The sequence below is a fragment of the Falco naumanni genome, chromosome 4 (assembly GCF_017639655.2).
Source record: "Falco naumanni isolate bFalNau1 chromosome 4, bFalNau1.pat, whole genome shotgun sequence".
NCBI classification, from domain to species: Eukaryota; Metazoa; Chordata; class Aves; order Falconiformes; family Falconidae; genus Falco; species Falco naumanni.
This window is the reverse complement of record NC_054057.1, coordinates 16,088,006-16,115,588: the sequence shown is the minus strand read 5'-3', so window position 1 is coordinate 16,115,588 and position 27,583 is coordinate 16,088,006. Positions and strand designations below refer to the sequence as shown.

The 27,583-nt window shown below is 35.9% G+C and overlaps 1 protein-coding gene across 2 annotated transcripts in view; it reads right to left on the bottom strand.

Annotated features, from left to right (window-relative positions):
• Positions 1 to 27,583, bottom strand: part of KIF15 (kinesin family member 15) — a 39,572-nt gene that overhangs the window by 10,844 nt on the left and 1,145 nt on the right. For both annotated transcript variants that reach the window (XM_040589724.1, XM_040589723.1), the window contains exons 2-26: positions 26,880 to 26,919; positions 25,388 to 25,571; positions 24,264 to 24,340; positions 23,538 to 23,575; positions 21,927 to 22,024; positions 21,362 to 21,541; positions 20,463 to 20,672; positions 20,252 to 20,377; positions 18,722 to 18,844; positions 17,887 to 18,010; positions 16,187 to 16,278; positions 13,416 to 13,625; positions 12,141 to 12,318; positions 11,569 to 11,710; positions 9,162 to 9,303; positions 8,629 to 8,826; positions 7,626 to 7,733; positions 6,686 to 6,791; positions 5,985 to 6,150; positions 4,446 to 4,596; positions 3,385 to 3,470; positions 2,892 to 2,967; positions 2,536 to 2,622; positions 1,483 to 1,587; positions 533 to 655 (exon numbers count right to left, since the gene is read on the bottom strand). In XM_040589724.1, the coding sequence (XP_040445658.1) occupies positions 533 to 655; positions 1,483 to 1,587; positions 2,536 to 2,622; positions 2,892 to 2,967; positions 3,385 to 3,470; positions 4,446 to 4,596; positions 5,985 to 6,150; positions 6,686 to 6,791; positions 7,626 to 7,733; positions 8,629 to 8,826; positions 9,162 to 9,303; positions 11,569 to 11,710; positions 12,141 to 12,318; positions 13,416 to 13,625; positions 16,187 to 16,278; positions 17,887 to 18,010; positions 18,722 to 18,844; positions 20,252 to 20,377; positions 20,463 to 20,672; positions 21,362 to 21,541; positions 21,927 to 22,024; positions 23,538 to 23,575; positions 24,264 to 24,340; positions 25,388 to 25,571; positions 26,880 to 26,919 (3,170 nt within the window). The remainder of the gene's footprint in view (positions 1 to 532; positions 656 to 1,482; positions 1,588 to 2,535; positions 2,623 to 2,891; positions 2,968 to 3,384; positions 3,471 to 4,445; positions 4,597 to 5,984; positions 6,151 to 6,685; positions 6,792 to 7,625; positions 7,734 to 8,628; positions 8,827 to 9,161; positions 9,304 to 11,568; positions 11,711 to 12,140; positions 12,319 to 13,415; positions 13,626 to 16,186; positions 16,279 to 17,886; positions 18,011 to 18,721; positions 18,845 to 20,251; positions 20,378 to 20,462; positions 20,673 to 21,361; positions 21,542 to 21,926; positions 22,025 to 23,537; positions 23,576 to 24,263; positions 24,341 to 25,387; positions 25,572 to 26,879; positions 26,920 to 27,583) is intronic.

The following is a 27,583-nucleotide window of genomic DNA, read 5'->3' as shown; positions in this document are numbered from 1 at the left end:
TGTAATGAGAGGCTGGGTGTTTTGACTGATGAACATGTACAAAAATAATGGTGAAAGCAGCAACACTAAAGTTAAAAAAAAAGATACCATCTTAAAAAGCAAACCCACAGATCTTAAATCTGTTTCCAGCAGGTGGAGCTTTTATGTTAAAATTATCAGTAAAGAAATTATGTTACTGAATATAGTAGCAGTAAGTGAAGAAATAATGTTAAACATAATATATTCTTCTACCTATTTTAATTTCTCAGCTGCATCATCTAATGCTGCCATTAAATTCAGCTGGTGATTCCTTAGTGGCCTTAACAAAATTAAACAAGGCTGTTAGCATGGGTTTTTATGACATACCTTATAAAGTATTTATGTCAAGTAATGTGATAATTTAACAGAATGTCAGGTGTCTCATGAAAAATTTCTTTAAAGACAGCTTAACTGGCTATAGTTTGAACTAAAACAAGGTTAAAATATTTTAAGCAGAACCACATCCAATCAGTCTAATGTCGGTATATTATTATTCGCTCAACAATGTTTTTACCTCAATGTTATCAGCTATTTGTCTTCTCTCCAAGGCTTCCCTCAGTTCTTCAATCTTCTTTTCCTGATCCTCTATGATTTGTTTGCTTTCTTCTTTTGCAGCCAAAGCATGATTATACTTGCACTACATAAAGCATTAAGTTTTAGATTTTAGGAAAACACATTATCAAAGAAAGTTAGCAAACAATACAAATGTACATCACAAATCTTATAACTACAGACATTTAAAATCTCTGTCAATGACTGAAGTCAGAATGATATACCATATTTACTAAATTGTACAAACAATGTTATTAGAAATGAGTTGTCAGAACAATAGAAAAATAATTTTATGCATTAGCCACCATAATACATATTAACCACTCAAACAGTTATTAAAAAAAGATAACCATATGTAGAAATCTGTCTCATCAACATTTTTTCTGTAGGACCTTTTCAATTCATAGTTCATACATACATATTCTCTAAAGCGTTCTGTGGGTTTCTCTTATCAGTTTGAAAACCAGGCCTATTTTAATAAAGAAGATGCATTATATTTATTCATAGTTATTCAAACAGTTTTAGTTCTTTATACTTGTTTTCAGATTTAGAACATACTGATACCAGACACAAAAATTCACTCCCTCAAAAATTTACAATTCAGGTTCCATTGTTAAGGTCTAAATTGCCAGTTTCTGAGAAAAACTAAATGTAACTGTCAGCTGAGTGTACTTTACAGGATGTGAATAGGTCCCTTTAGAGACACTGCTCTTTACCCACTATGTGGAGAGAGTTCAGTTTTCAAGACAGCCTTAGGCATAAAATGTTCAGAAGATTTCAACATGTCAACACAAAGAAGTTCCCTCCTAAAACACTACAGCAAGTTATGCTGTTAGAGACCCACGATAAGACATGTCATTGCCTTCCACTTTTGCAGAACTATACCATGTCCTTCAAAATGACAGAACATACATTTATATCCTTGAGCTCTCTTGTCAGGCCATCTATGGACTCAGTTTTATGATTAATCAAAGACCTCAGCTCCTGGATCTGTCTCATCAGGTCAGTTACAACTTCCTGCAACATAAAAAAGTTAATACTGATAAAATATATATATATTTATATATATTTTATTACTGGACTTCCTCTTGTGTGTAATCTGTCAGTCCCAGATTTCAAACAATCATTTGACAATGAGGCCTCAATATGCACATGTAAGGGAGTAACAGGAAATTCATTGTTAAATCGTTGGCTGTTGTTCTAGGCACTTATGTAATGTGTTCATTAGAAGAGAAGACTAGCCCTCTGATTTGGTCTTGGGCTGTAATGGGTTTCTAATAGGAGAACAGAAGTACTATAATTTAAGGTTTTATTTGTTTGCAATGGAGGAAGACATGTTCAAGAAATACTGCTGCACTGACAATACCAGATTCTTCTGACCTTATACATGACAAATTTTTGGTTTAGCATGGCAAAAGCAAGACTTACTGCCTCATGCTGGATAGTAAACAGACTATGTGATTTCTTATGCCTGTTTTATACAAAGCATAAATGCTTGTACTATGGGAACTTTTGGTATTTAAGCATTCAAAACACTGGAATAGTCTTTTCATGTAAAAGTGCTTCGATTTTTATTAAAGAAGATACCCACAGTCACATTCTTACATCTCACCTTTCTCACTTTTCCATTAGCCTATTACAAAATGGCACTGATTGGAAGGCCATATTAATCATCAGGAGAATTATGCATCATTTATGCATTGAATGTTTTGTCCAGTAGACAACTTTAGCTTGATTTTTTTTTTAACCTTCATCTATCTTGCATTTTCTCTGAATGCATACCACTTTCCTACCACCCTGCAAACTCCATGCCAGTAAGAGGTAGGGTTTATTTCACCTACATACACAGCAGGATTGCTTAGAAGCACAGAATTAAGTATCACAGAAAGGCTCTGGGCTTTCAACTCTACTACAGAACACTGTTACCTGCCAAACTGGGTATCAGTGACAGAAATAAGCCCAAACCTTATCTGTATCATTTGTCTTCTTCAAAGAAACAATCATCTCTTCAGCAGCAGCCAGCTCCCGTTCCAACTTATGCAGTTTTGCTTCCTAGAAGAAATAGTAATTGTGAAGGACAGACTTAATTACCTGTGAAGTATATTTTGTAAAGCACATGAAAAAGTTGGAAGGATCTAAGCTGTTTACCTTACCAGAAAAATAAAGCAGTAGCTTAACAAAACAACCTGAAACTTGAGAACTCTACATTTGTTTTGCTGTTAAATCAACAGCACAGCCAGTTCACCAGAAAAAAAAAATGCTATTCATGCACAAGGAAATCCATGAACACATGATTTAGACACTCAGCTCTGCTGTTGTACCTGCTGCTCACACTGTGTCACCATTTCAGAGGACGGTTTCTCCACCTGTGCTTTTTCAACTACTTTCAAGAGCTCCCTGGAGAACAAAACATTTCTAGTGAGAAATATAATCAGAATATAGAGCTTTAACAAGAATCAAGTCATTATTCGGATTTGCACTTAGTTTTGGGTTTGTTTTTTTTTTTTTTTTAAGTGTCACTTTCTCAGTGCTATAATAAAAGAACAATAATTTAGTTACTAGCCATACACAGCTATCGGTAGTGGAACTTTATCTTTGACATGACAAACGATAGTTATATTGAAATTAGTCATGCATTAAAATGAAGCGTTGTTTTAAGCTGGATAAAATAAAAAAACCCATTATGTAATTATCTCCACCCAGCTGGGGAAAAACACCTTTACAAACAGGATCCCCATCTGAATACAAAGCCTAGCACAGGACAAAACTAATGAAGTCAGATGAAAATACACCCCACCACTAATTAAAACTCACTTTGAATTGTTTTCTTTGTGTTCTTGTAATTGTAGCGTTAGTTTTTCAATATGTTCTTTTTGTGTTTTCATGAGTTTCAAAAGGGTCTAGAATATCAAAATACACTTTGTTATAACAATTTACAATATAAGGCCTTTTAGAATAATTTCAACCAAAATAAAAATCTAACCAGACTCTAAGATGATTAAATAAAAGCCTCACAAAACCTTAAATGGAAACAAAGATCTTCAGCTTTGTCCTGGACAAGATAAAAAATTAAGCAATCTGCTCTTTTCATCTGCCATTGATAATAATTTCATATAGCTATAATGTTCCTCAATATCCAAGGCTTTGAAGGGAGAAATTAGAATTTTCAGCTGTAGATTAATTTGGGGGGATTTTTCAAATTCTACCCAGCAGTTCAAGATATTAGATAAGGAATTTAAAATAATTTTCAATCTGTCAGTATTCCTTTAAACACTGAAAAGGAAAACTTACAGCAAAATTCCTGAGCAGGCAGTGTACACTGCAGAACAGCAGGCAAAATCATTTGCAGAAGCCCTTAAGCAAACTTACTGCTGTTTTGCAGTCACTGCAGTCTGACAGGCTTTCAAGGACAGCAACAACTAAATTGCAGGACAGTGATCCACCTCAAAAAGCCATAGATCATTTAACAAGATCACATCCACTACCAAATTTTTTAAGAAATTACTATGTAAAGATAGAATAAGTAAGCTAATACAGAGATGAAAGGTCACCAGTGTTCTGATGTTAGGATTCTTTTCCAAAGCAGTTTCTTTATGCATCTACTAATTAACCCATCTCCCTCAACATTTCCAAAGCAATTTCTTCAGCCTAAAAACATACTACTTCACCATGCTACTGGATATTTCTTATAGCCTGTAGCTGCAAACATCTTGCACCAATTTTTAAAAAATATTCTTGCTATGTCTTCCAAATGAAATCACCAGGAAACCTATTACTGTGGAATCTACTAGCAATGGTACAGTCACAGGAATTAAACAATCTGATTACATGAGTAATTGTATAATAAAGCCCTTTCAAAGCCTTGAGTGTCTTACACAAAGCTCAGTTTTCAGTGCTTCTTCTTCTTGTTTTCTGTCCTCAAGTTGCTGCTTCAGTTGATCTGTCTCAAACTTAGCTACTTCCTGCAAATTGTCATAGTCATCCTGCAGGCTTGCTTTTTCTTCAAGAATCTTTTCATGTTCTAGCCTTTATAAAAAAACAAACCAAAAACAAAACCACCCACAATATTAAGTGTTTGTTTCATTATAAAAATACTCCAGATCAATTGTATTTTACTATCTTAAGATAATATGCAGAGTACAGTTATTTTAGAAAGAAGTGACTGACAAATAACTTTAAGCTCAGAAACCCCAAGTTTATGAAAGATACAGAAAATTTAGGTGGCATTGGCAGAGAAGGCAGAGTATTCTTTCTGATCCCTAGAAATAATTTAATTCTTACAAAATGCTATAGAAATTGCACTGTATCTTGGTATTGTTTATATTATTTTTTTTAAAAAAAATTTAGCCAGTTATTGGACAAGAGACTGCTAGAATGATCCTCAGTACCTATATCTGTTTAGTTGAGATCTAGGTTATTCACCTCATAAAATCTCTACTCTGGGCAAGTCTGGGTTATTTCCTTCTAAGTTGCTGCCCTGAAAATTTATTTCATTTGAAGTGAAAAGCAAAAGGGGTAAAGAGTTGCTAAACAAGTGTTATGAATCATATTATTAATGGAGAGCCTATAGAAAGAATACCCTCCAAATAGTCAGTCCTTCTGCTAACACAGAAGGCATTAATGAAATCACAACATTTAATTTCAATTCCAGGTTCTCAGTATCACAATGCATCACTCAAAAATGAGTTCAGCTAAGACGTGACCTACGGTAACGCAATAATGTAGTTAAGGTTTCCAGGAAAAAGAAAAAAATTAAACAAAACCCACACACAAAACCAAAGCCCAACAAAACAAACACTATCACCACCACCTCCCAACATAACTAAATCACACTAATGATTAAAAGCCTCAATGATTTTCATCTCCCAGTAATAATGGCAATTATTGCATACAATGTAGTGACCTTTTCAAGCTTCACTAGTCAAACTTCATATTACTTTTATAGTTTCTTTGTGCTTGTATTTTTAGAGCAGCATCATTATGTCACCTGCTTCATGTGACCAAATGGGGAAGTAACAGTTCATTTTTAAGACTCTATTAAAAAAGCCACAAACAAAACCCAAAAAAACCCCAACCAAAAACTACAAACGCCAAGCAAACTATGCTTCTTCATTCACTTCACTTTTCAAGATCAGTAAGTGTATAGGTATATCCTACTTAATGGGAAAATGCTCTAGCAAACCAAAATTAAGGAAGTCTCATTTTATTTTCTTTCTGCCAGTTTCACAGTGTTCCCCCTCATGGCTCTGAAACAGGCGTGGAAAGAATTGAGGAAAAAAAAAGAAGTGAAGGAAAAACACAAAATAACTTCAAATAAGAGATGTAAAATGTAAAAGTTCACATTCAGAGGAGAGATAAGTCTCTGGATGCATCCAGAAGGGAGGTTAAGGCATTTCACCAAGCCACCAACATACCTGACACTGTCCAGCTGGAACTGTACATCCATATGTCTACCAGAAAGCTGACTCATTTCTTTCTCTTGCTTTTCCCTAAAGGCACTATACTCCAATTTTACAGCAGACAGCTCCTTGTCTGCAGACTGAAGGACAATGCGCAAGTCATAGACTTCACTTTTCAATACTGTCAAAACCCAAACAAATATTTTACACGTTATTTGGAAAACTGTGCTAGATACAGGACATGTAATGCTACAGAATGTCCTGGGAAAGTCTCACAAAACTTGACTTTATCAGTGGAATTTACCTTGAAGGTCACACACACAAAAAGGATTTGTAAATGGAAAAGGTCAATAAAACACTAAGAACTAAAGAGAACCGGCAGAATCAAAAACATTCCAGACAATACCACTGCATTTCCATAGATCAATAGAGGATTTCCCCTTTATTTTTAGTTAATATTTTCTTTTAAATACTGTATCCTGTACTCCCTTCAGAGTGAAGAGAGAACAGTTTTAAATATTGTACACTGTGCAAGACCAGGCAGGGAAAAGCTGTTCTGCAAGCATTAGGGATTTTTTTTCTTTAAAAAACAATTTTAAAAAGTGAAATCAGTACAACTAACAAACCCAGTAGTTACTCAGCATGTGCTATTGTTGATTAAAAGTGTTAAGACAACTCAAAATTTCACAGGGAACTTCAGCGTTACACAGACTTACTATCAGTCTTGCTTTGACTGTCCTGAAGTTGTTTTTCAAGTGATTTTATCTGTTCAAGCAGCTCCAGGTGCTCTTTACTCCAGTCATTCCTTTCAGATGTAAGAAGCTTGAGAAGGAAAATTTTTAAATTGAAGTAAACATAGGATTGGCTTAGTCACAGATTTGTAACAATAACGTAACAATGTAGGAGAGAATTTCACCAACTGAGTATTAATACAAGATGCATTTTTCTTTAAATTCAGTATTTGGTGAATTTAAAAGCCCTAGAAGTCCAAGAAAAAAATTTTTTGACATAACTGAAGACATTCCTTTATCCAAAAATTGCATTTAAAAGCAACCCACAGCTTAGGAGCCGAGATCTACTTTAGAACAGAGCTACCAGGAATGAGACTGATCTGGGAAGAATAAAGGTCTGATTTCTTTTCTATGTTGCATCAAACCTAGTGATTAAGGAAGACTTGTAAATATTTGTTAGAGTAAGGACATTTCAGTTCAGTTCCAACTGAAACGAGTAGTATTTTCAGCATTACAAAGTTTAAATTTCCTTGTGATTATTGCTGTTTTCCAGAAATCATGAAGTTGGTCAAAAGCAAGAACAGACATCTTAAAAGTTTATTTGCTTATATTTAAGATCAAGCAGGCTCAGAATCACAACATTTAAAACACAAACAGAAACTGCAAACCTGTGCTGTTATGTTAAATGAATCTTCCTTGCTCACTGCAGGGGGGTTGGACTACATGACCTTTAAAGGTCCCTTCCAGCTGAAACTATTCTACAATTCTAAGTCCTCGTCTTCCTGCACAGCCATAAGCTACAATGCTGTGGAAGTTTTCCTAAGTCAAAACGCAGTAACACAGACCTCACTGGACGACACAGTAGTGTGGCATGGTAGATACCACCTTCACATATATATCTTGCTGTGTTACATTGTTCTCTCACCTCCTGTATTTGTGCAGAATGATGCTCCAGTTTATTAATATGCTGCTGGAGTTTTATATTCTTGCTTTCCTCTTCATCCAGCTTCGTTTGCATTGTTCTCAGTTGCTCCTGTGACACAACAGACAAAATCAGAGCACACATCTTCAAGTTATTCTCACATGCTATATGGCAGTCTATGCATATTAAGTATAAAAATGTCAACTACTTTTTTTTTTTTTTTTTTCACGACCTGAACCAACAGAAATAGAACACCCAAAAATAAACTGCTACCTTAACAGCTGATTTCTCCTATTGCTAAACTGCCAGAACACAGGAAAATCATCAAGGAATACAAGGACTGAATGCAATAAACACTTAGTTTTCAGACACATGTTTATTTTGGAGAAATAAGGCTTTAAAAAGTTTTTCAAAATATACACTAGCTAAATTCTTTATAGGATCTCTGCGCTATGGTAAGCATCAAAGAAGGGTTTTGGCTGTTGTGCCAGGATTTTATATGCGCTGAAGTTAGTTCCAGCTTCGAGACAGTGGTTTAGATAACCATAGCACTCTTCTAAATGACGGAAGATCTTCCCTGCTCATTAGGAAAGATACAAGACAATTAAGGTATAATGGTGGATAAGCATTATTTGGCATGTTTCTTCAAATAATACAGTATTAGGTACCAAGTCTGGGTATTGTTCCAAATGTTGTTACCAGATACTTATAAAGAAGCTTCCTCAGAGACAAGTTATCAGGTTAAAACAGTAAAAGTAAATATCCTGTCCATCTTAAACTACTAACGATATTCCACTCTTAAATCTATTTAAGTATTTTCATTGTAAATCCTCTTATGTTAAAATGTATAATTAGAAAACTGTTTAGCGAAGCCTTAACCATTCATCAAATACTTCAGTTTCCCATGCAAATTAAAATATAGTTGGTGAGGGGGAATTATTTCATGCCAAAACCCACTTTATTCTGAAGTTACATATACATTTTAGTTTTTATCCAGAACATTCACCTGTGTGACTTTGAGCTCCTCAGTGATGGCCTCATATGCTTGTTCATTCAGCTGTGGGGGAACTGGCTCTTTCAAAATGCCATCCATCACCTCTTCAGAACACTGAATATCTTCAGAATGATAATCTAAGATTTCTGAGCTTATTCGCGGCACTAGGCGAGATCTTAGCTGGTAAGCTTTTGTTGGAGTGGTTATGTTCTGTTATAGAGATCACAAAGCAGTCTTTATTTTAACTGTAAAATGAAATCAAGACTTTGTTATCGTATTTCATAGTTCTATAAGCAGAATAATGAAATAAAGTGCTCGAAGTAGTGAGTTCTAAACCACTACACTTTTTTCAGATTTGTCATCTGATTACAGTAGCAATCATTATGTAAGTATTTCAGAACAAAAAAGCAATGTATCTGGTTTATCACATATGGATTACAGACCAAAACACTGGTCAGGTTAAGGAATCATACAAATGAAAGTCTATGTTCTCACACAACTCAGGAGTGAGTACGTGTGGTTTATAGATAACCTTATCCTCATACCTTAAGAGTTTCTCTATGTAGCTTATGTAACTGAGAGACTTCCTGGCGCTTGTGTGCTTTGGTTGCCTCCAGAATGTTTTCAAGACGTTGGTTTGCTTTCCGAAGGGATTGAAGCTCTGATTCCAGTTCCATATGCTTTTTCCTGTTTAGAAAGTATTTTTTTAACTGTCAAAATCACTCCATCAGGAAGAATAAGCTACAGTATTGCCAATGAGCAAACTGAAGCTGAACTCCTGCCCAAACACTGGAACACATTATTTTAAGAGGAAAGCCACCACTGCCATATTAAAAAGTAAAAAAAAAAAATTAAAAAAATTAAAAAGCTAAGAAGCTTATTTGTGCTTGCATAATGAAGTGAGCAGATGGATAAGTAAACGTGTCAGAAAAAAATCCATTACAGGGTAAGAAATAAGCCGAGAGCTCTGCAATTCCTTTTATGAGAAAGTGATATCACCCATACCAATATGGTTTTAAGCTTTTAGAAGTTATCGTTGTATGTTAAGTCTTAACTTCGGCTTGCCAGAATTACAGAAAACCCTTTAAAGATATTTTTTTTTGTAGTGCTCTTAAGATTATTTTGTCCTCTAAGAGTACTTTAACTGAAATCCCACAGTTGAACTGAAATTTAGTAATAGTTTTCATTAGGTATTTTGCAGAGCTATATGCTGTTACTGTGATAGTTAACCTTACTGACATAATTGTAGGGTCAAAGTTTACAGACAAAAGGAAACAAGTTTCATCTTTTGGCAGTTTAATGCTATCACTTTCCCTCATGTTTTTAATTTAGCATCTGAAACAAAACTTCTGGGACAGTTCTGACTGCTGTCAGACAACAGAAAAATTAGCATACCTAGATTCTATGAAATTGTTAGGTTTTACTCTACTTATTCCATTACAGCATATAGTTACACTTGCATGTAAAATTAAGCATCCAGTTACTCTGAAACTGGGAACAAGTTTATATTTTAGTGAAATCCAGAGGCTTAAAACCACACTTCTGTTTGAGCGCACTCTACTTAAGAAAATGTCAGTAATGATAGTAAAGCAAGACATGCACAAAACATGGAATACGTAAAATAGGAGTACACTGAATGGGCAGGAAAATGAAGTCATATGCAGATATAAATAAGCCACTGTAACTAATGATATAGAACAATAGATGGACTGCTGAACTGATAAACTCAGTAGATTGTCACATTATGATTTATAAAGTTAATAGGATCTGCTACACAGAAATCCAAGAATAAAACTACAGATTCGTACAATTGCCTGAATGAGCAAATAGGACATTACAAAGCTACTTTGTGAAAAATAAAGTAGTGGGTAGGCAATGGAACTATCTTGTGCTCAATGCTTCTAGATTTACATTCTATATTCACTGAAATCTATAAAAAGCAACAGTGTTAGTTACAAGTTAAAAATAAATATAATAAAAAAGTCAGGTCCCTTTTGCCTTCCAGCTTTACATTGTGTTTGCTGGAAATGCAATTATTTTTCTTTTATTTCCAGTAACATGACCTGAAATTTTCAGAAGTGAGGTTGACCGAGGTAAGCCATGTATTACTCATGTATGAGTTTATATACACTGAGGGTATTACTCAGGCCTTTCACATTATCTTGTGCTGCCCTCAAGGAGAACAATGACAATAAATTCTTTGCTACATTAGTAAGGACAAAGTAAACCTGTATCCCATGTTTAGATGCCAAAGCAAATAGAATGAATGAACTACTGACACCGTGTCTTTGCTCCAATTTGAATTAAATCTCTGTTCCAGTAACAAGTCTCAAGATAGAGATATTATTGCCACCTTAAAAATCTCTGGAGACAAAAAATTAACCAACAGGTTAGCCAAAGTTTTCTGGCGAGCTTGGATTCTACATTTATTACATACTGCAATCTTAAAGGGATTATATTAAAAACTACTGTTGCCCTAAACAAACCCCAAAATACCCACCCAAACCCCATAAATTCTTAGTTCCTGTCACTGCTTCCATTTCTAATATTTCAGTTACTGAGAAATACTCTCTCAACATGGAAACTAAGCCAAACTCTCCCTGCCCCGTTAAACAGGTGCCTATCAGAATTCCAGAGTATGTCCATCTCCTGCATGTTGTGAAGCATTGTTTTGCATCTTAGCATAAAAAGAGTTTTCAGAAAGACAAAAATCTGCAACAGTGCAGACATGCTGGAGGCTGCATCATGGTTGTCTCCTAGTCTGGGAGTAACATAATTCAGCAGGAACATATGCTGCTTACACACCATTTTTCTTGACCTGGCCCTCCTCTCTTTCTTGCAAAGAACATAATTCGACTTACATTCAGCATCTGAGACTAACTTTTAAAAATCAATATAAGTAATTATTTAAAGACATTTTATTAAAGACATTTCTATGCTGTTTTGTCTCACTTTGTTAGCTCTTTAAATTCTTCATATTCTTGTTTTGAACTTGCCAGTTCACTTTGAGTCTGTAGCAGGCGTGCTTTCAGCCTTTCAACAGATGCCAGCGAGTTGCCTTCCACTGATATGGTACTGGAATATAAATGATGACCTAAAGAACAAACATAAGCACTCTAAAATCAGACAGAGTAGCTCAAATATTCTACGTTTTACTAAAATGAAAGCAGTTGTAGGCTTTTGAACAGTACAGCAGTAACTGAGATTGAAGAAAATGGGTATTAGCAACAGTCCACATGAAAACCAGTAGGATAGTTAAAATTATGGCGGTCTTCATAACAACTAAGGACAACAAAATGAGGTTATGGATGGCGTTCACAAAATCAACAAGAATCCAAATTCCCTATTACTGTATTTGCTTGAAGGCCAATGTGAATAAAATGAAGTAAATCTGTTTTATCAGTCTTCAGGTACCACTTTGAAGAAAGCAAAAATACATCAAGACAGACAACATTTTCAATGCTATGCTGCATAACAGAAATACAGTAAACTTATTTAGCTAAAAAACATTAGCATATTTGTACCTCCAGTATTTTTCTCTGAGGCTGAAGCTTCCAAAAAAGCTCGTTCTAGTTCTGCAATGGTCTGAGCATCAATTTCTTGAGCTTTTTTAACCGACTGTAAAGAACGAAGTTTTTTATTCTCCTTTCTGAGGTTATGGTTCTCCATGGCATACTTTGCAATTCGTGGGTGTTGTTCCATCTGTGATAAGCAGTATTTTATTCAACAGGTTTTATATTCCAGGCAGCACTATACATATCTAGCTGTTGCTCTGCTCTTTAATAAGCATTAAATTGTAATGAAAGAGGAGAAAAAGGTATTCTGTACAGTGGTTAAAACTACCCCAATTTTTTTTGTTAACTTTGTTACTCCCTTCTGCTCTCAAAAAAAAAAAAAAAGACAGTGATTTTATGTGTTTACTCTTTTACCAGTAATAAAGCAGTAGAAGCTTTTCTTGCTGCTCTTGACATCCCTTTTCAGTTTCAACACTGAGTTTTAGCTTTCCTAACACTGTCCCTACATGCCATAGTAATGTTTCTATAGTCCTTTAATGATTGTCCTGACTTCTGTACTTTTTCCCTCCCCACCTTCACTTTGGAGCTCAGTCATAAGCTACAGATTCAAGCTGGTCTTCCAATACATCTATTCCTTTTTCCTACTTGTGCTTGGAGGAAACTTTTTAAAGAATCTGCCTTCTCTCTTGAGATGCTCTTTGAGTTTCTTCAAAACTGCCCCACAAATGATACCACACCTGCCAGATACCTAATAACCTGAAACTTCCTCTCCTGAAGCCTTAGGTATGTACTTTGCTACTTGTCTTCCTCAAACAGCTCCAGGACTGTACCACCCCTGATAGGCCCATCTATCATCCATATTATTATTCTTCAGAAACTTGCTGTATTGCTTGCATCCTGCTGTCTTTCCCTTTCAAAAGAGGTCATGGAGGCTAAAGTCTACCATAAGAATGTGGATTTGTGATTTGGAGACTTCCTCAAGTTGCTTAAAGGAGACTTAGTCCTCTACTTAAGCCAGATCAGGTGGCTGCAGCAAGCTCCTACCATGACATCACCCTTACTAGCCTTTTTTCTTTGCAAACTCACAAGCTCTAAACCCACCCATTGTGCCTTCCATAGGAAAAACCTCCATGCCTTTGAGATGTTTCTATAAAGGAACCTACCACCAATCCTCTTCTTTCCTGCCCATCTTAAAAAGCCTGTGTCTACATAGCACAGAACTCCATTATATGAGCTATTGTCACAAAGGAAAATTTTTCTAGAAATTAAAAACGAAATACTTGCCTGTTCTCTGAGTGTCTGCAATTCCTCCCTCAATTCATGGAGGAGATCATCTTGCTCTTTTGGCAACAAACTTCCACCAGCCTCTTTATGTAATCTCTCCAAGCGAACAATGTGGTCTTCACGGAATTTAACTATCATTTTATTGGACTGAATAAATTTCTCCTTCTTGGCACACAGATCTTCTAGTTGAGCAATTTTTTCTAGTAAGTTCTTAGAAAGCACATATATAGATTGGTGGTAAAATACTGGTTACACTAGATTAATTCTTAAGGTACACATCACAGACATATGCATACACAGACGAGTCATGCAAAACTTAGTTGACAGTAATTTTGTGAATACAGAGACTATCATTTGCAGATCTGTAGCGAGCAACAGCTTATACCAAGAACCCAAATCACACACTGTTGCAAAAACTTCATCTAGGAAGTCCAGAATGATCTGGTAAACTAAGTATTCAGTTAAGCACATCTGATGTGCTCTTAAGAGTGCCAGTTTCAGTTAATTTTCTTTAAAAAAAACCCCAAAGATAAGCAATTTTGGCTGATTCAGTACTGCACTATGACATGAACAAAAGCACAATAAAACAGGAATGACTAGGAGGTTTGCTTCAAAAAAGACTGTTAATCCACACATTCAAAGATGTGCTTAAAATTAAGAACAGCAGAAGTTTGTTGTTCTGTTCAATTTTTTTGTTAGAAAATCTCAGCAAACAAACCACCCCCTAAAACAAAACATCTTATGAAAGCTACCCTATGGCTTGTCTGAAGTTGAAAGAACAGAATCACTTAGGCTGGAAAAGACCTTTATTATCATTGATTCCAACTGTTAACCTAAGACTGCCAAATCCACCACTAAACCATGTCTCCAAGCACCACATTTACAGGTCTTTCAAATACCTCCAGGGATGGCGATTCAACCACTTCCCTGGGCAGACTGTTCCAGTGCTTGACAACCCTTTCAGTGAAGGGATTTTTCCTAGTATCCAATCTAAACCTCCCCTGGCACAACTTGAAGCCATTTCCTCTTGTCCCATCACTTTTACTTGGGAGAAGAAACTGACAGCCACCTCACTACAACCACCTTTCAGACAATTGTAGAGAGTGATAAGGTCTCCCCTGAGCCTCCTTTCCTCCAAGGCTAAACAACTCCCATTCCCTCAGCCACCCCACTACAGCTTGTGCTCTAAACCCTTCACCAGCTTCACTGCCCTTCTTTGGACACACTCTAGCACCCTAATGTCCTGTAATGACGGGCCCAAAGTATTTGACCTGCAGTTTACCTAGTCCTGCTGGCCACACTATTTTGGATACAAGCCAGGATGCTATTTGCCTTCTTGGCTACCTGGGCACACAGCCCATTAGTGTTCAGCCAGCTGCCAACCAACACCCCCAGATCCTTCTCTGCTGGGCAGCTTTCCAGTCATTCTTCCCCCAGCCTGTAGCATTGTGTAGGATTGTTGTGACCCAAGTGCAGGACCCAGCACTTCGCTTTGTTGAACCTCATATAGTTGGCCTTGGTCCATCAGTCCAGCCTGTCCAGATCCCTCAGGCAGACCAACGCTCCTGTCCAACTTAGTGTCATCTGCAAACTTATCAGGGTGTATGTAATCCTCTCATCCAATCATTGATAAAATATTCAGCAGAACTGGCCCCAGTGCTGAGCCCTGGGAAACACCACTTGAAACCAGCCATCAACAGGACTGACTCCGTTCACAATCACTCTTTGGGCACGGCCATCCAGCCAGTTCTTACCCAACGAACAGTATACCCATCCAAGACAAGCAGCCAGTTTCTCCAGGAGAATGCTGGAAACCATATCAAAGGCTTCACTAGAGTCCAGGTAGACAACATCCAAAGCCTTTCCCTCATTCACTAAGTGGGTCACCTTGTCATAGAAGACCAGGTTAGTCAAGTAGGACCTGCTTTCATAAGCTGATGCTGACTGGGGCTGATCGCTTGGTTGTCCTGCATATGCTGCATGATGGCACTCAAGATGATCTGCTCCATAACATTCCCCTGCATTGAGGTCAGATTGTGATTCCCTGGATTCTCCTTCTGGCCCTTCTTGTAGAGGGGGCACCATATATGCTAACTTCCAGCCAACTGGGACATCTTCAGTTAGTCAGGACCGCTGATAAATGATTGAAAGCAGCTCAGCAAGGACTTTGCCACCTCCCTCAGTACCCTTGGGTGGATCCCATCAGGCGCCATAGGCTTGTGTGTCTAAGCAGTATAGCAGGTCACTGCCCGTTTCCTCTTGGATTATGGGGGCTTCATTCTGCTCCCCATCCCTGTTTTCCAGCTTAGGGGGCTGGGTACCCAGAGAACAACTGGTCTTAGCATTAAAGACTGAGGTAAAGAAGGTAGTAAGTACCTCAGACTTTTCCTCATCCTTTGTCACTATTTTTCCCCCTACATCCAATACAGAATGAAGATTCTCCTTAGCCTTCCTTTCATTGCTAATGTACATACAGAAACATTTTTTTACTGTCTTTTACAGCAGTAGCCAGATTAATTTCTGTTTGGGCTTTGACTTTTCTACTTGTCTTCCTGCATAACCTCATGACATCCTTGCAGTCCTCCTGAGGACTACAGATTTTAGTCAAATGACATTTAAGGTAAGTTTCCTTGTTACCAAGCCTTACTATCTTTGAACAGATTATTTTTTATTCAAAAACAAAGAATAATCATCAAAAGGGTCAGTTTCAACATGCTCACTAGTCTCTCAGAGAGCACAGAGTGCACTTAGAAATATTAGTGCTTTCTTACCTTCTTTTCACCTTCCGATTTCTCCCAAAACAACATTGCTTCAATAAAGTTATTCATGTAATTTACATTGTTTTTCCCTTTTTCAACAGCACCTGTGGTTTAAGTAAAAAAAGCAAATGCCGTATTTATTAAAATACCAGTTAACAGATTCCTACATAAATTTTCTTTACGCAGCTGTCACATTAAGAACAGTGTAATTCCTCTACAAAGATCATATGCCATACTCTGAGCAAAGAAGTTTAGACAGTAATTCCTAGTCTCCTGCAAGTGCTGATAAAGAAGAGTCAATATACATAACTGTATAATTAACAGTTGTTCAAGCATTAAATGGCTTTACAGTGAACTTGTTAAAATAAAACAGTCAGCCTGTTCAGCTGAGTGTATCTATAAAATGCAAAACCCCTCTGAAATTAATTCAGTAACACTAAGCCATTATTGGTATTATTATTAGAGTCTGCACATATTAGAAGTGGACTAACTGGTTTATGAGAAGGAAATTCAGGAAAATAAGCATGAATTATACGGACAATTAGTGATTTCATCTGGAAGGAAAGCATCCACACAAGGGATTAAAAGGGCTTAACTAGTCCATTTCAGAAATTAATTCAAAATAGTTTTCCTGAATATCCTCACGCAGGTAAGACTACTTATTTATGGAATACTAATCAACATAGTATCTAGGTGCATAAAAACTACTCTCTTGCAATTTAATATATTAAAAATTTTGTCATATTTTTAAAGTAGTTAGTGACCAGATTTCATATTTGCGCGATCTAATATTACCAACATCATTTTAACTGCACAGACTAAACACAGCTATAATATATTTAAATTGTGCATAAACCCCTCTCTGTGTTTAAGCATCATCACTTGCTTTCCCTCGGGTCTAAACATTTTTAAGCCCTTTGTCACATAATCATAATCAATTACTTGTTTTTACTGGTTAAATGCGTAAAAACTCAACCACAGATGCTTTATATTAGACAAGTCTAACTTCTATTGCTATATCTTCTATTTCTTGGCAAGGTCAGGAAAGACTTGACTGAGGAACACAGTAACCATTAGAAGACCAAGTTTACTACCTTGTAATTAAATATTATGAGGTAGCGTATTTCAGTGGGAAGTATAAATAGTAGAAAGCTGTGCTTGGATCTATATTGCAGATACAATAGCCTAGTGTAAAGCTATTGAAGAAAAAAAAAAATCACATAAACCCTATTACCATCTTTCAGTAAAAGATTGATATCAATGTAAGGCAAATGTCCTTCTTAGGATCTTCTTGAAGGGGTAAAAAGAGGAAAAAAATCCAGTCCTGAGCTTAAAAAGGATGCAGCATTATCAAACACCTTAGTGCCCTGCCTCCAACCAAAATGCACAAGCAATCACATGCAAACTTCTGGTTACTTAAAGGATTAGGCAGTATACTCATATGAACCAAAAAAAGTATTCTACTTATTAGGTAACACCACATTAGTCCAGTACACAAAGTTATGAGAGGAAGAAAATAAAAACACATTAACAGTTTCTGCAGATTGTTAGATAAAAATACAGGCAATGGGATTCATAAGACTAATCCAGCTTCTGTAGGTCAGTTCCTACAAAAATGTTAATTGTTCAGAAACTTAATGAATTGCACAAGGCTCCAACACTGCAAGCTACAAAAGTAGCAAGCTCTCTCTCCCCTCACCCCCAGCTCTTACCTTGTGATACAGAAACATCACGCATGGATGGCGTTGAAGTAAATTGAGCAAGCTGCTCCTTCAGCTTCTTGACCTCAGCTTGCAGCTGGCCCACATTTCCTTGTGTGTCTTCATTTACCACAGCCTTTCATAAATACGTTAAAAGAAAAACAGGAAAAGGTACAAATAAAAATCTTACAGGATAAGAGAAAACTCAAGGACTTCAAAGCAGCAAAACTACTGAGAAATCTTTCCATCTTAGGAAAGGGAGAACTCATAGGAAAATCAATGTTCCATTTACTGAGAAAAACTAAGTTGCACTTTAACTAAAAATAGTAGTTAAAAAAATAATTATGTTTTCTGCAGAATTTTGTCTGGCTCTTTTTAACCAACAAAGCAGTATACATTGAAGACAGTAGCTTCCAGCCAGATGGAAACATACTTTCAAAACTCACTCATGAGAAATTACATTTTGGGTATTAGAATATACAAAAACTAGATGCACTGAAATATTATTGATTTTTTTTTTTTTTTTTACAATTTTAATCTTTAGTACAGATTTATTTTACTTCTTCTAATCAAGTGCTCTGAGAACAAGCAAAGCATGCACACTTATCAGTCATTACCTAGTCTCCAACTGTTGTATTCTATTCATAATCAAAAACTAACGAGTCCTTTTGAAAAGTCATTTATCATAACATTTTAAAATACTAAACTTGCTTTCCTAAATAAGTTATATTCATTTAAATTGAATTACACCTTTGCCTTCACTAATGAAGTGACCCTGTTTGCAGATGTGTAGTTTAAATGACAAGAAATAGTTTGTTGCAGTAAAGACATTGAGTAACTCTCTTACCTTGTTTTTAATCAACTTTGCTCGCTGAGCAAAATTAAGAGTAGATAATGTTTCACCAAAACACCTGGATCCTGGATGAACATTTGCAATTATACATGTTTTTGCATTACCACCAAGGGAATCCTATTTAAAAACATGGAAGTTAGCCTTATTTGCATGTTTTTGTTAACAGCAGGAAGACACCACCTAAGAGCTACTGCGTATCATTTCGAACAAATTGCAGAAGGTATTTTATTTAACAAATCCCCACACTAGGTAATTTTCTGAAATTTTATTTCAAATGTGAGTATGAAGGATGTAACTGTAAATAAAAACTTTATTTTCAAAACCTTGACTATATTACTTATCAACAATTTGAGATGTTTTTTCTTATTTTTTACACCTGAACAGCAGGGAGAGAAAAAAAAAAGCCAGAAAAAAAAATATCAGGGAATAAGGTAGATATTTCACTTTAATCTTGGTAATTAGCAGACTGGTATTCACGTTATTTTGAGTATCAGCTAGCCTGTTGATCATTCCAACCCATTCTCTGGTGGCAACTGCCAAAATAAATCACAAAACAGCTTCTTGACCAAGGATATAAAAGGAAGCTCTCCCTTTTACATGCATGTCTTCAGATATTTCCATGCAGTCAGAACAAGCAGCTCTCAAATCTCTGGAGTTACACCTGAGACTAAAAGTCTAGTGCTACAAAATAGCTCACAAGCCTCAATAGCATTCCCCTTCACTAGCAGAAGTGTTCATGTTTGTGGACTTCTTTGTAGTACAGCCACCTAAAAAAATAACCACTTAAGCAAGTGACAGCTCATACAGTCGCAATTCTCTTCCAATTTCTATGTATTTTGGGTTGCACTGGAAAAATAGAACCATGAACCTCTGAAGAACTACAAGATATACATAGAACAGGGATGGAATGATTGGGAAATTTTGTTGCGATCATAACAATACTGTGTTGTACATAATACAGCATTTGTGTTACAAGTGCTATATTATAATACAAAAATATATTACAGATTTTATCTATTAGTGTTCATAGAGTTTTGGTGAGTGCTGGCATCCAACAAATCTTTGCTTCCACCTTTGTTTTCTCTTCATCTTGAAAATAGCCCATAAACTCTCAGGTAGGAAACTGTCAATTTATCCAGTTCTTAACATCATACCAACACTTAGCACTTGTAGGCTAATTCGGGAGATCCTGTCAAATGTTTCAACACAGCTCTAAATATTATGTTGTGATAACAGTGTTTCCTAAGTTATAGGGATAAAAGTGTACACTTTTTTCTTTAAAACTTGCAAACTTGTAATAGGAGATTACAAGCATAAGTAAGTTTGTCTTTAGCTAACAGCAAGAAACTGGCTGGAAGTCTGTTGAGGAAAAAAGGTATTTTTCAAGCTTTCTTCTACCTGCCCAATATTTAAACAAATTTTTAATGTACCCGAGTTCAGCTTTTTACAGTAAAAGTACCAACCCAAGCAAATATTTATTTCTACATCCCAAGCAGCATATAAAATCCAGAAGATATATATTACCCGTAACAGAAAAGTGAGCTTTGAATCCCGGTAACAAATGTGTCTCTGTTTTCCATTGCTCACATCAACAAGTGCTGTGATTACTTGGCCCAGGCAACTTAGTGATCGATTTATGTTACCTGCTTCCTAAAACGAAAAATAGAAGATTGGTGGATGGAACAGGGCAGTACCTCTGAAAAAAGAAAGATGCCACAGATATTAAAGAACTAACCTTTAACCTCAGTCCTTCTGTATGGGTGTCTTTCTGTCTCTCAGATCCTGCCAAGTCTACCAGGTTAAGAAGGGAAGACCGAATATTAACAACCTCAGTGGTTTTCTCCATGGATTCCACTGTAATAGTGAAAACTGCATGTGACCTTGAGGATTCTCTGTTCATTGAGGTTGATGCTACACGACGGTTTCTCCAGCCCATAGTTAAGACCTAGGCATGAAAAAGATGTCAAATGATATCAAGTGTCTCAGACAGTACCCTGTAGTTACATACAGGTGACAAGCAGTAGTAAGCATACTTCAGTGCAACAGCTTTCAAAAAAATCTCAGGGACAAGGACTTTTACTTTTTTTCCAATAGAAGTATTTTAAAAGTGAAAAACACCCCCTACAGTCAAGCTTAATAAAAAAATAATTATAATACTCACTTCTTTCCTCCAAGAATGCCATTACTATTTGAAAGCCTAACATATCCAATACTAGTATATGTTAGCAGTACACAAGGAAAAAAATATTTAAAGTCACAGAAGTACTGTGTGTATGTGTCACATTCATGAAGAAACAAACCTGACAATTTCTGGAACACACATGCTGCCTAATTAGCAGGATATATAGTTTTCTATTGCCATTTCAGAGACATGGAAGGCAAGCATTAGGGGAAAGATTACTGTAATTGCAATTCATATATTCCAAACTCCAGAACTATGATTTCTTACATGTGTGGGATAGCCAGGAAGCATTGCCTAGAAACAGCTTCTTATACTGTTTTTTGGAGTACAGAGTTAGGGGAAGAGGGAGTCACAGACACTGCAAAAGTAGTATGTGCTTTAATCAAAGAGGATTACTTACCAAATAAGCATCAAGATAAATAGTCCCAACATTAAAAAGTGACAAAAAATACCTGGTATGCTTCAGCAGCAGATGACAACACCTGTTCAACAGCACCATCAACAAAGACTCCCTTCTTGATGTGTTCTCTGAGAAAGAGTCCAGCTGAAGCAGAATCTAGCAAGTCAAATATCTGTTCATTGTAGATTTCAATAAATGAGCATTTGCAGAGAAAACTCTTTCCACTGCCAGCCTGAAAAACACAGTAATTTACTCAAACAGATTTGCTTAATTAAGTCTGGCATTGTACTGCAATGAGTCTCTTTCTACACATATCTAAACCTACTAGTTTGCATATATATTCTGCATATTACACATTTCTGATGCTCAGATGACAACCAACATCCAGAAACCTAAATGTATTTTTAGACTCAAAATACAAAGCACATTGGTGCCTGAATAATGTGTAGCATAATTTGGTAGAGTACTAGATTCAAGCATTTCTCCTTGATAAATTTGATGCAACCTGACAATAATTCTGGAAATTTAACTGCTACATACCTGGCTTACCAAACATCCTTAACCAATCTTTAGTCTGAGACATTACGTTCACTGCAATAAGTATAGAATAAGTGTACCTTTTCTTTTTCACGTTCAATAAGAAAAAACAAGTATTCAAAGCTCCGTGGAATGACACCTCTCAGACTGTGAGTGAAATTATCAGAATCAGATGGTCCTAAAGGGATTTTTAATTAAAAAAATAATTAGTAAGGTTGACCTTTTAAAGATATCATTATAGAAGACTTCAGCAACCATGTTTTAGTCAGTTTATGGCAAAACCACCGAAGAAATGCAATAAAATAAACTTTCAAGATCTAAGATAATGTTCCATAATCATATTTATATGTAGTCTAAATCACAGAATGATCAGGGTTGGAAGGAATCTCTGGAGATCATCTAGACCAGCCCTCTGCTAAAGCAAGTTCTCAAGAGCAGGTTGTACAGTCGTGTCCAGGTGGTATTGAATGTCTCCAGAGGAGACTCCATAACCTCTCTGGGCAGCCTGTACCAGGGCTCCATCACCCTCAAAGTAGAGATTTTTCCTCACATTCAGAAGGAGCTTCCTATGTTGCAGTTTGCGCCCGTTGCCCCTTGTCCTGTCGCTGGGCAGCACTGAAAAGAGCCCGGCCCCGTCCTCTTGACATTCACCCTTCAGATATTTGCAGACACTGATAAGATCCCCTCTCAGACTTCCCTTCTCCAGACTGAACAGGCCCAGTTCTCTCAGCCTTCCCTCACAAGGGAGATGCTCCAGTCCCCCATCATCTTCATAGCCCTCCGCTGGACCCCCTCCAGCAGTTCCCTATTTCTCTTGAACTGGTGAGCCCAGAACTGGACACAGCACTCCAGATGGAGCCTCACGAGGGCAGAGCAGAGAGGGAGGATCCCCTCCCTTGACCTGCTGGCCACGCTCCTCCTGATATGCCCCAGGATCCCATTGGCCTTGATCCTTGTTGAAGTTTATTTTACCTGTCCATAGGTTACCTAAGTCTAAAATAGTATAAACTACTTGGACTTCCATAGAAAACATGTACAAATGTGCAAGTATGCCAATACAGATACCTAACTGCAATTTAAGAACCAGGAAGACGGGGTGGATTTGCACCCATCCATTTTTTTATGTAGTCCTTGAAAAAATGTCAGCCAAACTGGTTTTGATTATCTCAGTAACTTTCCGATGTCAAGCACAATATTGATGCATTAAAAATCACCACTGTATGAAGAACAAGATTACAAAGGAACCCCTTCATACATAGAGAGGCCTTAAACACCTAGTTGGGTAGGAAGCAGTTATTCTGAAAACCTAAATATATTTTAATATGGAAAACTAGAATATTTTTCTACACATGCAAGGCCCATCAGCCAAAAATGGAAACCAGCAGAATACTCATTTTTTCAGAAAGTTTTGAGAAAAATTACTGTTTGATTTAAATGAAAAGTTTCTCTCCTCTCTTCTCCAGAAGAAAAACCTACATTTTCAAAAAGACAGATGAGAGTATCTATACATCAGTCTTTTGATATAAAGCAAGAACTACACTGAGTACTACACTGTTTCTTAAACTTTAAAGTTATCTGCAGGAAGACAAAAATCTAAATCATCCCTTGTGTTTGAACAAGACAAGGTTTCAACTCAAGACAAAAAAAACATTTAGAAACCACTGAAAGATTAAGCTCTCTCATGCACTTACCCATCATAGTGAAGGTTTTTCCTGACCCAGTCTGGCCACTAACAAAGAAAAGCAACAACAAAAAGAGTCAGATAAAGCTCTATTCTGGCTGTGATTTTTTTATTAATCTGCATCTTATATGGAGAACTCACAGCTCAAACCAGTAAATTTTGATTAGGTCAGTCCTTCAAGTTAGCATTTTTGACCAACATGTTTACTCAGTTTTCAAAATGAAAAAATATTAAATTAATATAATGATATTCCTACTACTAGTCATGGGTATATTTCTACCTCAAAAACATTTTGAAAGTTAAAATTATTTTTCCTGAGTTTTCCCAGAAGCAGTTAAGGCTCACTAAAGAGCTGAGTGGACCAAGTATCAAGTTAAAGTTATTTTCATTCCATTTTTCTAAGGACATATCAAAACTTACTAGCTTTCTCTTTAACAGTACAATAAAACCTCTAGTTTTTAGACAAACAATAGTAAAATTGAAATGAGTTTACAATCCACATTATTGTCTTTTAAGTATTAGAAGCATAACACCTACAAATAGATTCCTCCAGAAGAGGAATAAGAAGTACTCTTCAATATTGCAAGAACGTTTCTTATGTTGTGTTGCACTAATGAAGCACTTTCAAAGGTTACTGTAACATTAAGCAGGCTGTAGCACTTAAAACCTCTACTCCTTATTATCACAGCCACCTCAAATTTTTGCAATTGCTATGAAATACCATTAAATGACTTACTATGCAAAGATGGTTCCATTGTAGCCATTCATACAAGATTCAACAATATTTTTGGCCACACTTGAGAAGACTGACTCCTGGGGACAAGGGGAAAAAGAGAAGGCATTTGGCACCACTCATTTAAGTATCTCTATCAGCGTTTTCTATACCATAACTTTATAATGTATAAAATAGATGCATTTCTTAAGGTTAAGACTTGTATCATGAGTCCTGGAGCAAAACAATACATACTAAGTCTTTGTGTCACAAATCACACCCTCTGAAAAAGTTTTATTCCTTGCTAAACTGAGAGAAAAATAAAACTGCATCATAGTAACAGCTTTCAAAAATACATATTAATTTTGGTCCAGTGTTTTTGATTGCATTATGTGGTTTATACCATCAGTAGGTCAAAACTGAGCCTATGACATTGATCAAACCTCGTTAAGTTTCAACATTTGCCACTACACAATGGCATTTTCAACAAATCTACACAATAGTTAAGTCTCATCTGCTTTCATGTATTTCTCTTAGATCTGCAAGAAGATCCTAGCTACAGCTAACTGTCTACAGTGGGTAGGTTTTTTGGGGATTTTTTTTTTAAACAGAAGTTAAAGGGAATTAAAGTGTTAAAGGAATTAAAGTTATATTCAGAATTTCAAATACAATATTACAAAAATTAAATTGAAGGATTTTCCTTTCAGTATTACCTGTCCCAGATAAACAATGCATCTGTTTAAAAGGCAAATGTATAAAAAGGAAATAGAACAAAGAGAATACAAACTCGTGAGTTCCTAATATACAAATCACATCTTTAATATCAGCTACTGACTGCCAGTTATTTTTATATATTTGTATTAACAGGCAGGTTTATCTTCTGTCTACAGTGTTACTGTAACATCAACAAATAGAAACTTCAACTTTAATGCAAACTTTGATTAAAGAAATTAATGGTTAAAAAAATACATTAAAACTATTAGAGAAAACAATTTTGTGCAACATTTCTGTATTATAACTACTTATTACCAATCTTACCACTGCAAAAAAATATGACTTAAGGCATTACATCTTTAGAAAGGTTTAGTGTAGTAGTTGGCAAAATGGGGGGGGATGCAACACTGTTAAGAGATTCTGAAAGTTATTACCTGTGTTGTTTCCATATTTGCAACATAATCAAAAGTGAAGATCTTTGGCTCAGGCTTCGAATGCAGACGGATAGTATTTGATGAAAGAACAGATAAACACAATCCTTGATCTCCATCAGTTAATGCAGTTCCCTCTGAAGGAGGACGTACCCTCACATAAACTTTGATAGCATCATCTTCAACACTAAATAAATATTTATGCATTAGATTATTCTGAAATAGATCTATCAGCTGTTTGACAAAATTAAATCACAAAAATCAGATAAAGCATGTGAACTCATACAAACGTCTCTTCTGAAAATACACTGCTCTTCACTGTACACATCAATTCACTACAAGCCAGATTTATTAAAGGTAACAATGAGTCAGATTTAAAACCAAAGAACATGAAGTGACTGGAATTTACAGTTGTTGCATATAACTTTAGCTCTAAAAGAACACATTTCACAGTGAACAAATATAAAACCAGTGTTACTATAAAGGTTTCAATAGTTTCTAAGACTATGGGCTTCAATCATCCTTCTTACCACTGGAAGTTATAACAGACTTTACAAATTGAGCAGATGATGCTACGTTCCAGCAAGAAAGTTACCAGCATTTTCTTTGCTGTTCACACGAAGGGAAAGAATAATCAATTCTTGATCCGTGAGTCTGATAAAATACAGCAGCACATAGATCTAAAAGCTCCCTAACCCATTTCATCACATTTATGAGTGGATGTACCAGTAAATCTAGTCTGAATAAGTAACTGTGCATGACCATTATGATAAAGCTTTGAGGAGTTCTGGCATAAATACTAATATACTGATACAATACTAAAGAATTAAATTCTTAAATGAAGCAGTAGCAAACTTTGATTTTAAGTAATTCTCTCCCAGAAGGAAGTTATAGCATGAAGGTATTATAACTGTTATTGATTTTTCCTTTTGGTAAACAAGAGAAAGGAACAGAATAATTTTGAAAGTGGTAGGATTTCATGACTAAAACGTGGGGTTGGAGAGTGGCAGAGGAAAGGACTAAAAAAAAGAACAGGAAGCAGCTGAGAAAGGGAAGATGTTATACCAGATTTAAGACACACCACGCTGATTTGCCAAATATGTTTTTATTAAACAGTATTATTCTGAGATGTGGCAGAAACTGTATTTGGAGAAGGGCTTTTTGTTTTAGCTTAGAACTCCATCACAGAATTGAAGTTCTTTATGGAATGTCACTTCAGAGAAATTCTAGAGTCCAGCTGCAGAGTTAGTGGACAAATGAGAATTTACTACATGGCAGCATTCCAAAAGGAACTTGATACTTCAGAACAACACTTTTATTAATAGAACATTTTTTAGAAAACTTTTAAGGAAGGGAGAGAAAGGCAATAATCTTGTGCAGTGAAATACTGAAAGAAAAAACTTTTACATTAATTCACAAAGATATACAAGGTTTTGTTTGCAATCTTTTTGCAATGTGATTCTTCACATATGAGAACCAGTCAATACTACTTTACCTGGGCGAATTCAACAAAGGTAATGCAGAGTCACGTAAATCTAAAAAATAGAAGTGAAACACACAAAAAATAAACATGATAAAATTATGGCTCAAAAACCCCATTTAAATAGAAAATACTGTAAGCAGTACTGAGGGAGATAAATGGAGAGTCTTGTAACTATCAGTTTTATGCGTGAATCAGAATGGCACAAAAACATTTAGTAACTATGTTCCTTTGGCAGCAAGTCTGCTGTTTCTTGCAATGATAAAGCTGCAGTCCTGCAATGTGAGCACACACCCCCTTGTAAATGTATGTGCAATGAGTAGTCTCTGAAATTAACATATATAAGGTTTTCCAAGTGTTTTAGAGGATTAGGAACATAAACATATGTTTATATAAATAAATTTAAAATACACATATAATATTATAAATATAGTTATATATTATAATTGCATAATCTTTAATATAAATATAAAGTATATGACATGCGTATGATTTTAAATACTATATATAATATCCATATTATATATAGCATACTATACAGTATCTCTATGAATATATATTTATATTTCATTATATATTCCCATTATATTTAAAAACCTGTTAACTCACTGCAGATAAAACAATACAGCATGAAATAGTTTCACAGATAGGACTGAAAAGCCACAGTTTCCTAAACATGCACAACCGAGGCGCTATATTACTTTCACGAAGCAATATCG